The sequence below is a fragment of the Talpa europaea genome (assembly GCF_964194135.1).
Source record: "Talpa europaea genome assembly, chromosome: 10".
NCBI classification, from domain to species: domain Eukaryota; kingdom Metazoa; phylum Chordata; class Mammalia; order Eulipotyphla; family Talpidae; genus Talpa; species Talpa europaea.
The window spans coordinates 40,975,034-40,986,946 of record NC_140077.1 but is presented as its reverse complement, the minus strand read 5'-3'; the positions used below and the strand labels follow the sequence as shown (position 1 = coordinate 40,986,946).

The 11,913-nt window shown below is 34.9% G+C and overlaps 1 protein-coding gene across 3 annotated transcripts in view; it reads right to left on the bottom strand.

The window, feature by feature from the left end:
* Positions 1-381: 381 nt before the first annotated feature.
* PPP3CB (protein phosphatase 3 catalytic subunit beta) overlaps positions 382-11,913 on the bottom strand; it is a gene marked incomplete at both ends in the record, with an annotated part of 49,517 nt that continues 37,985 nt past the window's right edge. The window contains 4 exons of one of the 3 annotated variants that reach the window (XM_084245796.1): positions 382-560; positions 2,017-2,046; positions 6,658-6,755; positions 7,802-7,886. In XM_084245796.1, the coding sequence (XP_084101922.1) occupies positions 382-560; positions 2,017-2,046; positions 6,658-6,755; positions 7,802-7,886 (392 nt within the window). The remainder of the gene's footprint in view (positions 561-2,016; positions 2,047-6,657; positions 6,756-7,801; positions 7,887-11,913) is intronic. The other 2 variants (XM_084245797.1, XM_084245798.1) reach the window with 2 other exon arrangements.

Genomic DNA, 11,913 nt, shown 5'->3' with positions numbered 1-11,913 from the left:
CATTAGCGCTTAGGATTGCATGTGAAGTCATGGTTGAAAAACAAAATCTAGTTCTATTAAGGGAAAAACGAAACTTCTTTGTAAACTTAAATGTGTGAACCACAAGCATAAATGGAGGTGTAATTGCCCTCCACTGGAAATTGCCCCAAGCCCCTTGCTCACTGCTGTCCACCTTGGCAGCGATGACCCATCCTATCAGAAAGCACAACATGTCCCAGGGCCCTCAAGCCTCCATCCAGGAAGGGGGCTAGAGTCTCAAAAGCACAATGGTTTCTCCAGAGGGACCGTGACATTTATAGTCAGCTTGACCGACCCCTCCAGTTCCTCAGGTGATCTGTCCATTTGGAGCCCAAGATGTGAGAGTCCCTGGGAAGCTGTGGGTCACTGGGCACTATGGTTGCCAGTCCCATGGTTCTCAGTGGCATGTGCGGTGTTCAGAGAATTGAAACCATCTTGCTGTACAGCATCTTTCCGGGGTGGCATTCTCTCATTGATCCTATCCAAACCCTTTGCCTCTTCAAAACTGCAGATTCTATGTGGTGGAGAGAATCCTCGTATTGCTTAACAAAATGCAAATTTGATAAGTCAGTAGTTGAAAAACATTTCTGAGATTTCAAAAACACAATTTTTAAGAAGAAAGAAATTAGCTGTATGTAGCAACATTTAAATCTTTAATGAAACCTATCCCCATTCCAGACTTCCCCTTAAAATGTAAAATGTTTAAACCTAAATATAAAAATAATAGCTTCATAGATATCAAATGTTAGCATAGCCTTTAAAACACACACATACACACACACACACACACACACACCCCTCCCCAGACCCCCAAATCAACCTCCAGGCAATGGTCTCAGTCTGACTTCTATTACACCAATTATCACATACCCTAAGATCATCAGTGAATATAACAGTAAGGCAGCAACAAGAGTATGGGCAAGTGAAGAGGCTAAACAAGGTTAATCCTAAACATACAGATCTGCACTAAAAGCTTGGGAGGAGAAAGAGGTAAAGTTAAGTTGAAATTTAGCAGATGAGAACTATTTTGGAGGTCTCAAGGTTTCATCACCCCATTACCACCAACATGAAATGAAAAAGGTGGGAAATGCCTCCAAGAGTTAGATCTGTGTTTAGCTGACAGCAAAAAAGTAAACACAGTTTTAAATTTTAGGAGACGTCTTCCTTAATTCACTGGCCATTCACTATATGTTCTTTGAAAATCCAAATGAAAATATATGCAATACTCCTCTAATTGTTTTCTTATTTACTTCATCTGCAATGACACATCCTCCATTATTAAATATGTATAGAAAAGATTTCTATATTGCTGGTAATAATCTGGTTGCTTCAATATGTGCAATTCCTGGGAGTCAGAGTCTGTATATGTGAACCAAATAAATGGTTGGGGCAGCAAAGCATTCAGCTACGTGTAATATCAAATCAACACATATTTATATTTTTTTTTATTAATTCACTTCCACCCTGAAATTATTTATCTTCTTTCTTATGATATATTTATAAATATAACATCATCATCAAACACTAGCCCAAACTGCAGCCAAAAAAATTTTATAGTGATAGCTCCTATTCTAGCTCGTAAACTATTGAAAATGAGCAAAAACAAATGTAAATCTCATTCACTTGGGAAAAAATAATCTGAGTAGCATAGAATTACACAAAATATGATATAGAATTTTATTTGCAACCTTAAATGCTATGATATTATAGCATAATATTCTGTATTCTAAAGAATTTAGGGACATTAAATGCTGGTGCACACTATACTAATGAAGGGGAAAAAAACAGACTGCCACTATGGAAATCAGTCTTTATGACTTAAAAAAAAAAAAAAGAAAGAAAGAAAGAAAGAAAAGAAATGTGACGGTTAAACTTGATGAGTCAGGTCTGATTCATCTTGGGCTGTGTAAGTTAGGAGTAAGACACACCCACAGGATATTCTCTGATGCCCACCCACACACCACAGATCTCTGCCCAGCACAAGGACTCTGATCGTACCTTTTTCAGCCTCAATAGCCTCAACTGTGGCTGTACAGAAGTGAGCAGAGGCATGCAAAATGAATGAGAGAGATGAGAAGGGTCATATTGTACAGCAGAAAAGGCAATGATCACTTAAAATATCACAGTATCCCAAACTACATCATCATTTATAATTTAACATTAAGTAGTACCCATTATAATAGAGAGCCCCATCCAATCCCCAAATTCTGACACAGCACAGTTTACACACAGCACTATGACAACATTGCTTAGCGCACAAAACACAAAGACCTATTGTAAACAGAGACGCCTCAGCACCCATGCAAATGCACTCCAATATTAATTACTCATCTTGAATTCAGTGTTCTGATGGCCTTGGAATTTTCTGAAATGTTTATTATATCACATTCATCACAATTACAAGGAAATTCTCTAGGGTGAAATACTGATGAATTTATAGAAGAACAAACAGGAGATTCTGTTTTTCTTGTCTACTGAAACAATGCTCATCCCCAGGTAATATAAACTAGAAGGGGTCAGCAATGCTTTTCCTCTCGCTCCTAATTCATATGGCAAAGCATAAGCTGCAAATGTTGGTATGTATACAATTACATTTAAGGACAATAAACTTGGTGAGTTACTCTGCAGCTCTGTTCTTTGTGGGTACCTAAAAAGACCCCTCTTGTCCACTAGGAACTTCCTGTATCAATGGTGTTTCAAATATTTAAAAACAATAACATCAATAGCCTTAAAAAGATTCATTTATGTTCAGTTTATCATGAACTCAAATCTGCCTCAAGTAGTAATTAACAGCCTTCATTCTCAAGTGAAGACAGAAAGGTTACTAAGCATCTTTTCAAGCCCATCTACCAAATAGAGAGGAATCAAGAGATAGAATTGAGGTCTTACAGGAAATAAATCCTAATTATTTGATGATCGGGACATACGCATAGGTCCTATGAATGAAAGAGACATTCCTGGTATAGCTTCACTTTGACCTATTTAGAAAATCATTATCTTTTGTCATAAATTTTTATAGTCAAAGATTCTTTTCACTCATTTCTGAATTCAAACTGTAAACAGCAATCACACTGAGGACCAGGACCAGAGATTACAGAGGATAGTATTTCCTGACAATATACCTAGTCTCCACTTTACCCAAAGTGCACTTACTCAAAATACTTATAACAATAATGTCCCCTCCTTTCTATTTTGTTTCTTCTACAATAAAGCCAATTAGAATAACTACTTATGAAATGATCTTTCATACATGATTTAGAAATGATAAATTTTATCCAAAGCTATTATTAATGTCAAAGGATACTGATGAATCTAAAGAATTAAAGTAGAGTAAATTAGAAAAGATTACTGATCTTAATCAGATAGTAAAGTGAATTAGGGAACCAAAAGAAGTAGGATAAACACTGAATAAAGGAAGAGTTAATTTTCCTGTTAAATTATATTACCAATTAAAGCAGACATACTTATTGTATACCCACTGTACAAACAGCCAATTACACTTAGCACACTTGGAAATCTGCCCACACAGAATTTATCTAAACTGAAAACTGATATAAATGACCCATCTCTACTTGATCAGCCCTAGAAAACCCCTAGTCTTCAAAATGTGGACTATTTCATTCATAATGAATGAGAAATGAAATGGGAAAAAAAATGCCCATCAGAATATGTCTTAAAGAGTTTGTGGTAATAGGAGTGATTTCATAGGAAATATTTTATAACCTATATATAATAATAAAAATTAACATCAATATAAGAATTAGTATATATTTGAGGGTATCACTTGATCAAAAGTCTATTAATAAAATTTTCAAATTGTATACTTTTGAAATCATTCCATGGGCTCTTAATTTTATGGAAAAGCATTTTCTAGGGTAAATTATATTCTCTGCTTTTTCTGGAGACTAAATGATCCTAAATGTTTTTCAGAATGAAAATAGGTATCACATTCGAAATTGCGTACCACTTTGAGCTCGAATTCTTAGAATTGAAAGAAGATAAACATTAAGCTATGAGAAATATCTAATAATTTTAAAAAATCTATCTGAAAGGCATTATTTTCCTTGATTTGTTTTCAGTTTTAGAGGGCATCTTGGGATGGCCTCTGTAAGTTAGAGTATTGTGCTATCTCTAACCATGTTCCTCAATACTACACAGAATGAGTGGTCAAGAGGAATTTAACATTAGTAAAATAGACATGGCCACATATTTTCCCTGGTGAAGGAGCCAGCTTCCAATCAAATTTCCATGAAAAAATGTACATCAAATCTTCCTCCAAAAGAACTGTGTAGTTTATAAAAACACTTGAGAATTACCATAAATTAACTTTTTAAGTTACTAGGAAGATGATTTTTATTTTCTGATAAGTTTACAGTAAGTCATGATTTAAGAATTTTCTTTTTGTAGTAATTCAGTTATTCACACTAACATCAGCAGATATATCTACTAAAATAAAAAATGTGAGAATTTTTTAAAAATACACAGATGCAGTTTTATATGAGATTTTGTTATTTGTTTCAAAATGGGTTTATTTTCTGATCAGGAAATCACTTCAACCAAATGCTTAAAACTATCAGGAGTCAATCCTGGCAGAGCTATGGAGCAGCCTAGTCTCTCCATTTAAACCCCTTAAGCTCAACATCATTCAGCAAGTTACTCTATGCTAGAAATAGTCCCTCAGTAAAGCTAACTTTCAAAACTTTCCTGCAATTGGGGGTGATTTCAAAGTTAGAAGACTTAGCTTCAGGATGCATACAAATTAAGAACAAATAGAAATGCTGAGCTGTCAACAAAGTATACAGTTAGCAGGTGCTAATTGTGAAATATGAAAGAAAGGTTTGTCATGGCTATAACATGAAAGTAATAATTATCCAAAGAAAATTGAGAGGTGACTATAGTGTAGATTTATTTAAGTATGAGACCTTTTTGGTTTTCTTTTTCTCTTCTGAACAGGAGGAAGGGCCTAACTTTTAACTTATTGAAATTCACCCTTTTCAACTTATTGAAATTCACCCTTTTGCATTTTTGCTAGTCTTACTGAATGTTTATTAGGATCTTATTTTAATGTCTGTTCATGAAATTCTTTTTAGCTTACTTTTCTGTTTATAAGAGAAAACAAATTTTGTTTTAATTTAAAAAACCCTCATTCAAATAAAAATTGAAACTAAAAAACACAGTGGTACTTCTCACATAAATCAGTGGTGGTAGCAGACAACACAATAACATATAAAATAGAACACAAAAGGCTACAAGTAGAAATTATCTGTCTATAGGGAAAAATTCTCTTTATTTCAGCATTTACTATAAGACTGAATGAAATGGTGGATAAAAGCAATCTGATTAAATATGTTTAAAAAGTTAAATTAATTTTTTTTTAAATTTTACCATAAAGAAATTGTTAATCATGACTAAGGAAAACATCAGATCTGTTGCTGCTGGTTTTACTAGAGCAATGACCCTTGGAGGGCTGTCACAAATGACAATAAAACATAAATTAAGGCTTTCCATATTACGTTTTTTTCTTTCCAAACACAAAGGAAAGATATCTAGACTTTGATTACTGTGCATAGTCTGTAATATTCACATCACTCTCTTCTATTTAATCTACAATGGGCTTTCAAAAAGTTAACCCAGTATTTACACAAATATTTACACCCAAAAATGTTAGGTTTTTTTTAAACATAAAATATTCAATGAGCCAGATTACAGGAATGCTTTACGTATAATTCTTTTTATTTTCATGCAAAATAAAGGCACACTTAATAACACCCTTTCAATTTTGACTTACAGGATTTAAATTCAACCCCTTATAACAATGACTTAGTATCTAATGTTACATTCATGTTCAGAATGCACAAAGTACAGCAACAAATGCAGCAAACCTCTAAACGAGGTGCTACAAAGTTGCTTCTACATCAAAAGACAGACAAGTGTCTGATAGAGTAATTTAACATACTTTTACAGACATACAGCTAACCTAAAGAAAGACAGACAGATTTAGGAAAGCAGCTACATCTGCAGAGGAAGGAAACAGCATGTTACAGACAGTTGATTATACATAGAACATTTGACAAACACCACAGAAAACAAACTTTGTCATCATTTTACCAGAGTACAAAACCTTGCATAAATCTTTTGGCAAGTGAAGTGCATAAGCAATATTCTAAGACCCAAGCAGATTGTTAATTCTAAAATTAAATAAATGCCTATAAATATAAATATAGTCTAATACAATTACATAAATTAAAAAAATAAAAAATAAACTTGGAATTACATTTCCATTTTAGTAATATGAATAACCTTGATTCACATTCTAAAGTTGGGGGTTTCAAAAGGAAATTGTGCATTAGACAAATGAATAACTAAATATTCCACACATTATGACATGAGCTGTTCCCATATCATTTCATGAAAAAATGAGAAACTGATCACTATTTTCATTTGAAAGGAATACCCATTCTATCAAGTTTCTGCCCTGCTCATACACTATCTATCATATAGCATTCTGCCTGTGTCAGCTGCTGAGACATGAACTGAAAAGCAAAAGGAATTCCCTGCATGCATTATGTGTACTGTTAGCAAAAGAGTGAGGTGTGCCCCAGTCCATTTGAGGCACAGCAAGTTGCATAACATCATTACCACTTTGCAGGGTCTGCCGTCCTCCAGCCAACACTCCACTAGGCAACATCCCTGTGGGAGTCAGGCCCTTGAGTGTCAGCACACTTTCACTCTCCTCCCTATAGCAGAGAGATACAAGAAGAAACATCAGAGACTTCCAACAAGTACTTAGTTCAAAAGAGGAGATGGGACCCAGATGAAGGCCATGTATATAACTTGATATTCGTGGTTATTACCATATTTTCCTCAATTCAAAGATATACCTTTTTCCATATTCTAAATGTTTCAGATATGAGCGTGTGTCTTACAACTGAGTGATATATTGTTTTTCCCTGAGTTTTATTTCATTAAATACGTGATAAGAATCATCATTGATTGGCATCATATAACTGAGAAAATGTGGGATTTCACAAGCTTGAAAAGTTCAAATGTCTGATATAATCAGATTTGCAAATACATTTATCTGACCATGTTTAACACATTTAATACATGTAACACAATTTTAAGGATACATTTAACCAGGATGATAATTTATGATTCCAGCAAAAGTGACTTCTTATATGGATGAACAAGTTCATCAGAAATACTCTTAAAAAGTGGGGCTCCCTGGTAGCTCAGGTGATTGAGCACAGCGCTGTGAAGCTGTTGGCAGTCTCAGTAGCACAAGTTCAATTCCTGACCGGCCAGAGAGATACCCACATGGCACGGCAGACCTCTCCTGTCTGGCCCACTGCTCCCCTCAGGAGTGTATTTCAGTCAGTCTGCCTGTTTTGTTTCCTGCTCTGTCTCTGGTGAATCCTCTCACCCTCCCGTACATCTGGTCTGTACCCCGGTTCCTGTATGCATGAATAAATGTTTAAAAAAAAAAAAACTCTTAAAAAGTGCCCCATCCTTCTTATCCTGCTCTAGTTTTCAAGGTATAAACCTAGTGCTTTCATCATAGAAGAACAAGAGATACCAAAGGTGAGCTATAATAATAAGCCAGAGTCAAAGACCCTAATTTCAAAATTAACTTGTGTTCCCTTTTTTAATATGTAAATATACAACTTCTTTATAAGAAGAATGCTACTATATTGCTTTTAGATGTCAAGGAGGACACTACCTGCAACAAGGTACAATAGAAGTAATTTCTGTAAAACAAATAATCAGGAAAATATATCATTACCTGAGAACAGAGAAGACCCTTGCCATCTTGCCAATTGCTCGGATTTTGTTTCTTATGATTTCTTTCCGGGCTGCAGCTGAACCTACTTTCAATGGAATAAATAGAAAGACAGACTCAAGTTTAGGGCATCCACAGTTGCATGATTCTCTTATAGTCTGTTCTATATATGCTCATCTGAACCAACACCAAGTCCCCTGCCACCAGTTTACATGGAGGAGACTACCTGCCAAAAAGCTTCTCACTCCCTCAACTCAGCAATAGTTTAACATCTGGGGTCTGATACAGATAAAAATCGGAAGTAATCCATAAACTTTATGACTCTGACACTACTGCCTAATCAATAAAACAGCAATGGGAAAGAGACTAGTGCCCAATCTACATCACAAATCAGAGAACAAAAACATGATACCAACTCTACAGCCTTTTATTCTCATGAGAGTTTATAGCATGCAAACTAACAGACAAGAACAACCAATAGCCCTGTAGTCTTCTCTTTAATGACCAAGACAGACCTTGACATGCGGCTGGAAAAATCCCATCATACTAACACAAAATAAGCTTCTTGTCCTAAATTGGTCTAAAAACAATGGCATGAAACAACTACTGCACAGCCGACCCCAACCTAAGGACCATACCAGCATTTCAACAACAATGTAGATCTCAACCTCATGGACCAGGTGTCCCCCAAGGTCATGCAAATATACACAAATTCTTACATCCCTATGTGAGTATGACACAAGGAGAGTGAGCAATGAAAAGATGCCCTAAAAACATGACGAAAGTATCACTAGTACTGCACTTCTTAAGGATTAGATGTGTTGCCAATCACCGTTAGAGCAGAGAATAGCTAGATCTTTGATTGAAGACTCAAAGATTATATTTTCCTTTCCTTGACCTCCAGAAAGAACAACATCAATCTCAGTTCTATTATCTCATATATAGCAATTAGAATCACTCTGAACCCAAGAACATGGTTCCTTAGAGTTCCTTTTCCACATGATGAAAACACACATATGGAAGCACCATGGTTGAAAAGAAGTAAAGGCTAAAGACACTAGACCAAAAGGGGCCTTATGTATACAGAGATATGAACAACCGTTAAGTTTTCTGGGCTAGAGTACACATCATTTAAAATTCAAGCAGCCCATAAAAGCATATAATTAAAACTAAAGATGATGACTTGACATTATTGCAAGGAAACAGAAAAAGATATCCAATTTCAAAGAAGGAAACACAGAATGTAATTTAGAGGAAACAGGCTCCATGGCCAGGTGTCTGAGGGGTGATGTTCTGAGCCCTGAAGCTACAGCTTTCATAAGTCCAAAACTTTGTACCATGGCACTTCACAGGTACTTTTAAGATGCCCAAGATTACTAAGTCTCAGAATCATAGAAATATTAGAATTTGAATAAATAAAGGATATTGCAAAGTTCAACCTCCTCATTTTCTAAACAAAGAAAAACTAAGTTTACTATGTGTATTGTCCAAGATCAAAAGGTAAATATAATTATCTTTGAATGAATTAAGATAGGTGTTTTGTTTTACAATTGGCAGCATTTTTAAAATAGCTAAACTGGGAGAAAGGAGTATGGGGGGTGGGTAGAGGGAGAATGGCTGTAATGAGGTACATTCATATTTTCAGCCTTATTACGTAATAGTGAAACTGAATGGTATGTAAACTATACTAATTTCAAATTTTAAAATTCACTGGAATATAAAAACACTGTACAAATCAGGGTTTTAAACCAGTCTACAAACACATCATGCATAATATTAAAGTAAATGTTCACAGTAAAATTACTCTGGGGAGTAAGACAGACAATCAAAACACCCCTAATCATGCAGGGAAAAGTACAAAACATTACAAATAAGCAAAAGAATGAAATTTTTTCAAAAAAGGAATGAAAAAGAGGGAAATATTTCCATGCACAGAAAGACAGATATCTTGGAATATGACTTCTAAAAACACCAAATTCTAAGTCAGATAAAACTTAAACTAAATTTACACAAGGCCCAAGAGGACACTGAATAAACAGTACTCAATGAACAATGCTAACTTACATGGACATGAGGATAACTTATGAAGTCATATTTCAAAACAATATTACTCTGTCTGGTCTGTACCTTTTTTATTGCCATATATGAGCCGTTCTTCAGATGGAGAGTCCAGAAAAAAGGAAGTGAATGATGGAGAAAAGGTGGTTGAGACAAATAAAAAGATAGAGATTTAACTTGGCAGTGGTACTAAAGAATGAATGTAGAAAGAAAGGGAGAAAAATGAAGGCCCTGAATTAGAAATTTGAAAAATGTAGTACTGTAAGGTCTGGCAAATGAAAGAGGGATGACACTGAGCAGAGCTCTAGAGGAAAGATTTTTTAAAAGGTGTGTTCAGAAGAAATTATGGACAGAATGACTATAATATTTGATGAAGTAGACAAGTTAGGGACAAAAAAACACATGAAAACACATAAGACTGATAAACGACTGTACTAACAATTGTACATTTATATTGATACCCCTAAGGAAATGTGTCACCGTGAAAGTATGTTAAGTGAAAAGTAATGACACAAATGAGATACAAACTCATGTGGTTCTTCAAGGACACCAACATCTGCAAAATCTGTAGTATATACAGAAAAATGTAGGTAACTTTATAAACTACCTCATTGGAAAACTTTACCCACCACCAATAAAGGAAAGGCTGTCTCCCACACTCCCTAATAAGGAAAGCACACAATTTCTTGAACTTTGTAACACTTTTGCACATACTCAGGAACAACAGTATGTGCTTTCTGTTCCCAATTCAATCTGGGAGTTTGAGAGACATCTTTTGCAGAAACAGCAACAGATTGTTTCAAAGCAAGTAATAGCCCTGAGAGTAGGCAGAAAAGATGTTTCATTTTCATATCTTCCATTTTAATGCTGAGATACATGATTCCATTATTGGAAATACAAAGTTTTAGTTTAGCAGAACTATAACACATACAGATTATGTATTTCCTTTACCAAAATCCAAAGATAAATATCTGAAAGAAAGAGCATCCACTCTATCACAGAAATCAGTGTCAAAATTCTCTTTAATGATTAAATAAACCTTTAATAGGAATATTATGTACATTTATACATGCAATGTTTATGCAAAGTTTTGCCTTTAAAAATAACCCTACACACACATTATATAATACAGAACACCAAACAAAGATCATCACTGTAGAAGGAGAGGCTTAATTCCTTTACCCAATCTTAGATTTGAATATGCAAAAATTACTCTTTCCTTCCTGCCACTGAGATATCTCCAGTTCTGCTCTCTCTCTTTCCCCTACAGAAAACCTAAACCTTACCTGCCTCTCAAAAATCCCTACCCCATTTAAGCTTTCTTTCTAAATCAGATTTTTCTCCAGGCCCAATCCATAAGCTAATTCCACTAATGAGTAGAAAAGGGGAAGGACAGGACAGAAGGAATGCTACCATGGTGAAAGGAAAGGAAAAAAGATGAATAGTGTTAAGGGGAAGAAATAAGGGACTATGAATAAGTAAAGGAAATAAAACTAGTTCCAGTAGTTCTTTTCCCTACTCCTGCTTAGTATAACCAAATCTCCCCTTTCCTTCATGCTTCAATGATCTTTCTCCTTCAAACCACTCTCCAGACCTGGTCTTAAAATGTTCTTGGAATTCCTGGCTCTTAATGCTTGGTAATGACAGATTAAAGAAATGAGTAAATGCAGTTGCCATACTGGCAGTAAAGGGAGATCTATTTCTAGTATTCAAACTTGAAACTCTGTATTTCCTGTAAGAAACATGGTCATAAATGTTGCTAACCAATTTTTCAAATTACTTAAAAGTGGGAAAGAATTTTCATCCTCTTCATTCTATGGATAAGAACCTGAGGACCTAGGTGACTTTTCCAATTACTACTGGCATAGTGGTAACACCAAGACACCAAAACCGTTATTTTTTTTCCACTAAACTTTCCTCCCTCTTTAATGATCAAATTTCATTCCTACTTGGAGTGCAAGAAAGATATAACAAGTGGATAAATAAGCACTATTTATCATTTATAGGAAAAATGTTGGTTAAGATATATAAAATCTCAAAAGAAGGAATATAATAAA